This window comes from Nomascus leucogenys, chromosome 17, assembly GCF_006542625.1.
Source record: "Nomascus leucogenys isolate Asia chromosome 17, Asia_NLE_v1, whole genome shotgun sequence".
Taxonomy (NCBI): Eukaryota; Metazoa; Chordata; class Mammalia; order Primates; family Hylobatidae; genus Nomascus; species Nomascus leucogenys.
Window position 1 is genome coordinate 91044740 of NC_044397.1, and position 5163 is coordinate 91049902.

Consider the following 5163-nt stretch of genomic DNA (forward strand, 5'->3'; position numbering starts at 1 on the left):
CTGCACTCCAGTCTGGGCAACAGAGTGAGACTCTGAAAAAAATTAGACCGGTGCAGTGACTCATGCCTGTAATCCCAGCACTTTGGGAGGTTGAGGCGGGTGGATCACTTGAGGTCAGCCTGGCCAACATGGTGAAACTCCTCTCTACTAAAAATATAAAAATTAGCTGGGTGTGGTGGCACATGCCTGTGGTCCTGTGCAGGTGATCCACCCGCCTTGGCCTCCCAAAGTGCTGGGACTGCAGGCGTGAGCCACCACACCTGACCGGATATTTGAATGTTATTCTGCAGTCAATGGGGCTCTTGGAAGGGTGACAGGCAGGAGTGGAACTTGGTCAGATGTGTGTTCTGGAAAGTCCCCTCGCTGCGTGTAGAGAACGAACAGGCTGCATGTGTGTGTATGCTCGGAGGGGAGACAGTGATGAGATCAGGACGTGCAGGGAGGCGGAGGTCATGGAGGGAGAGGGCTGCAGGAGAGAGGATGGATTTGAGCACAGTGACACATCTTGGGGACCATGGGGAGTGGATGAGGAGGGGAGGGTCTTGGGCATGTAGAGGGACTGTCATATTCATGGGCACATCAGGGGAGGAAGCTAGGGGCTGGGCAGATTGAGTGTTCACTTTGAAATGATTAATTTGGGGTGACTGGGAGACACCCATAGCAGAATGTCCTCCTCCATTGAGGACCCCAAATGGCAATATCTGTGTGCCTTTTCCTTTCTGAAAGACCTTGCATTCCCAGGGGGCAATTCTAAATAGACCAGAAAACCTCCCACAATTAGACCTAACCCAGACATTGAACCTCCCTCTGCTCAGCCCATTCATAAAGTGCCTCTGGCATTTAGGTGTCTTCTAACCTCATTTTCTCTGCTTGTTAATGGACCCACTGAGGCAGTACTCCTGGGAGAGAGAGAAAGATTTCATTTGTCTGAGGCTGAGGAGGGAGATGAGGGTTGCCAGAGCTAATGAGGAATCAATGCCTTGTAATTGCTAATTAAATGAGCCTGGCTGTCTCTCTTGGGGCTATGAGTTGGCTGGCCGGCCCTTAAGTGTCCACAAATTCAATTATGCTTCCCCAATAAACACCTCCAGCAACCATTGCCCTCCAGTATCTCTCTGGGGGAGACATAGAAGAAGGATCTTCCTGTGTGTGCTGAGGCCATTCATTCATTTATTGATTGATGTATTGGTTTATTCTTTGATACCTTTATTGATTCAACACATGCTTATTATATGCCTGCTGTGTGCTGGGCCCCGGACCAGGCACTGGGGACACAGCAGTGAAAATACAAACATTGTTTCTGCCCTCACGGAGCTCACAGTGTAACAGGGAGACAAATAGACCTGTCAGTAGATAACATGAAAATAATTGGACTATGTGCTGCAGACACAATATCCCAGGTCTATGAGAATGTCAATACAGACTTCACGTGGGAAATGGTGAGGCAATAAGCATCATTCCCCTTGATGAAACGGAGCTTGCAGAAGAAGGCAGGGTCAGTTGTGAGGAGCTCTGGGTCGAGGTGGGGGGAGTGCATTCCAAGCTGCAGGAACAGCAAAGGCAAAAGCCCTGAGGCTGGAGAACAGGTACCCTGTGGAGTTTGTCACTTTTAGGGTGTTGCAGAGAATTGGGAGTGAGTCTTATTTATTTATTTATTTTTTTATTGAGGTGAGGTCTTGCTGTGTTGCCCAGGCTGGTCTCGAACTCCTGAGCTCAAGCTATCCTCCCACCTTGGCCTCCCAAAGTGCTGGGATTACAAGTGTCAGCTATCACATCTGGCAAAGGAGGTGAGCCTTTATGATGTCATAAGTCACCACCGGGCACAAGTTCACACTTGTCCTATGACTGGCCCATGACACTGATGGGTAGCAGACAGGAAAAGAATCTTTTCTGAAACTTATTTTTTTTTTTTGAAACAGGGTGTTGTTCTGTTGCCCAGTCTGGAGTGCAGCGGTGCAGTCATGGCTCACTGCAGCCTTGACCTCCCAGGCTCAAGTGTTCCTCCCACTTCCTAAGTAGTTGGGACTACAGGCATGTGTCACCTCATAGGGTCTCACTATATTGCCCAGGCTGGTCTCAAACTCCTGTGCTCAAGCAATCCTCCCATGTCATCCTCCCAAAATGTTAGGGCTATAGGTGTGAGCTCCCACACCCAGCCCACTTCTGGAACTTTTATTGAAAAGTATCCTTAGGCTGGGTTTGGTGGCTCACACCTGTAATCTTGGCACTTTGAGAGGCTGAGGCAGGAGACCATGTCTTTACAAAAAAAAAATTGTTTTTTGAGACAGAATCTCTCTCTGTTGCCCAGGCTGGAGTGCAGTGGTGCAATCTTGGGTCATGCAGCCTCTGCCTCCTGGGTTCAAGGGATTTCCATGTCTCAGCCTCCCAAGTAGCTGGGACTATAGGCGTGCGCCACAACGCCCAGCTAATTTTTGTATTTTTAGGAGAAATGGAGTTTCACCATGTTGTCCAGGCTGGTCTTGAACTCCTGGCCTCAAGTGGTTCACCTGCCTCGGCCTCCCAAAGTGCTAGGATGACAGGCATGAGCCACCACGCCCGGCCAAAAAAAAAAAAAAAATTTTTTTTTAATAGAAAAGTACCTTGAGAACTCTGGTCTAGGGAGGGCTTTAAATGTCATTCCCTCATTGGGTCTCCCAGGAAAGCGCCATGAGGTGGTTAGAGGTCTTGGGTTTACAGTCAGGTATGTTCTATCTCCAGGCTTGTGGGGGCGTACGAGTGACGTGACCAACCCCATACATGGTGCATGGCTGTATGTGCACAGGATGTATGTCCTTGTTTGCTTCCCTCCTTTGCCTGTGCCTGTATCCCCTGGAGTGAGCCAGCCCCCACTCCGAGTGGAAGCGATTCCTCCCCGACCTCCCCAGTTCTCCCCCACTGGCCAGCCCATTTACAGCGAAGGTCGAAGGGAGTCTGCGCTATGAGGCCGGCTGTGACTTGTTGTCGTAGTACATCAGAACAACAAAATCACTAGTCTTCCACACAGCACTAGACCACAGACACTCCAATCTTCTTCACCACCCTCTGCCCCATGTCTGAGACCCCTGCCCAGCTCCTCCTTCTCACCTGAGCCAAGCTGTGACACCTGAGTTTCCTGCCTCTGTGCTGACTCCCTGTTTTCCATTCCCGGTTCTCCTGGAGAGAGGCAGGATCTGATCTCCAAGGGCCTACCTCCCACCCAGGCACGCCAGAGACATGGGATTTGCAGTTGGACTGGTGGGGTTGACTTACAGCTTCACTTGTGGGCTGAGAGCCCCTGCGTGGGTTATTTTTCTGCCTTTCTTGGGGCCTTGGGTTCCTCAAATGTCACGTGGGCACAGTAACACCCACGTCCTAGGGTTGAAGATGGCATGATATGATATATGTAAAATGATTGGCACAAGGTTTCTCACCGAAGTCTGGAAGGGACACCATAATGTCATCTTAGCAGGCACCTGTTAACCCAGTGAGGCATCTTACCTGTTGAAAATCCCGGACTTGGGCCAGGCGCGGTGGCTCACGCCTGTAATCCCAGCACTTTGGGAGGCTGAGGCGGGCAGATGAAGAGGTCAAGAGTTTGAGATCAGCCTGGCCAACATGGTGAAACCCCGTCTCTACTAAGAATACAAAAATTAGCTGGGAGTGGTGGCATGTGCCTGTAATCCCAGATACTCAGGAGGCTGAGGCAGGAGAATCCCTTGAACCCAGGAGGCAGAGGTTGCAGTGAGCCGAGATCGCGCCACTGCACTCCAGCCTGGGCGACAGAGCAAGACTCCGTCTCGAAAAAAAGAAAATTGCAGAATTCTGTGTGTGCTTATCTGGAAAATACTTTGTTTAAAAGTCCATTACATGAGGGGCAGGTCTCCAGAAATGCCAGGCACCTCAGACCACCCTCAATCGTCCTCCCCCTGCAAAATCAGGGTCAAAGGGCTCTCCCGTTACCTGGGGGAGCTGTCCAGGGTTCTGGCGCCGAAACGGAGCCCGCTGGGAACTGTCCTGAGCCCTGGTGCTGAAACAGATCGCAGTTCACTTCTCGGACCTCCCGAGAGGCGCTGTGTGGATACTTGGTGCTGAAATAAATAGCATTCTCCTCTTTCGGTCGGTGGAGAGCTGTCCCTCGTGCTGAAGAAAACTTGATTTTCATCTCTCTCTTTCCCGGATCCCCCACCCCTCTTCGTTCTCGGTTCCTCCGATTCTTGGGAAACCCCACGCCCACTCAATTTATTTCCCCTCTTAGCTTCTTCCTGGGGAGCTTCAGAATGGCAATGGGGTGGTGGGGGCAGACACGGAGGGGTCGCTACTAGCACTGATACCTGCTCCTCACCCTGTACCACGTCCCCAGAACTTACCTCCCAAGCAGTCAGCCCCGCTGGTCTCTGCTTTCCAGACCGTCAAACTTCGCCGTCTCTGTCCCTTTCTGGGAAAATGTCCATGCGTCGACCTGCAAACCAGCCTCATTCCCGGCATCCCACGTCCCTCGGACCACCCCTCCTCCCACGCAGCTGCGGGCCTCCCCCTCTGTGTGCCTCACCTGCTTCCAGTCTTGTTAGCAGATGCAGGTGTCCCGTGGCTGCCGAGGCGGGGACCTGCGCCTTTATAGGTTTTGGGGAAGGCGGAGCGCCAGGAATCCTGGGAGGGGCTTCCCCAACTGGCCAATGGGATTCCGCCTCAGAATGAAGCTCCAAAGATTACCTCATAGGTTGTGGCCCACGCTTCAGAATAAAAGTCTGGCATCTGCCCAAAAACTGGGCTGGGGGATTTTTTTGGATGGGGAAGGAGCGTTCATTGTGGACCACGGAGTCTCCTCACTCTCTCCAATCCCCTCCTGGGTTCCTGAGCTCCAAGTTGGTTCAGGTGTCCTGGCTGGCACCTGTTTCTTCCCATTCCCAATTTTTGCTATTGCTCCTGGTTCAGGAAAGAAAAAGCTGGTAAACTGTTTTGAGAAAAAAAAAAAGGGATGTGGAGAATATTAAAGTCCAGTTCCACCTGGGGCAACTGACGTCTGTGAAAATGGAGAGCTCCGAAGACTCTGGAGCAGAGGTGGGACTTAAGCCTGAAGCTTTTGATTCCTTAACTCAAAACCCAATTTATAAAATTCAGCTTACTGTAGTGCTATACTGGGCAGGCTCTGAACCAAAAAACAAAGAAACTGGGGTTCGAGTTCAG

General features: G+C 51.3%; 1 protein-coding gene across 1 annotated transcript; it reads right to left on the reverse strand.

Annotated features, from left to right (window-relative positions):
- Positions 1 to 1146: 1146 nt before the first annotated feature.
- Positions 1147 to 4518, reverse strand: LOC101179458 (putative uncharacterized protein encoded by MIR7-3HG). The gene is given in 3 exon segments (XM_030796864.1): positions 1147 to 1543; positions 3940 to 4067; positions 4347 to 4518. Coding segments are annotated over 3 exon segments (387 nt in total). The 5' UTR covers positions 4465 to 4518; the 3' UTR covers positions 1147 to 1402.
- Between the last annotated feature and the right edge of the window lie 645 nt (positions 4519 to 5163).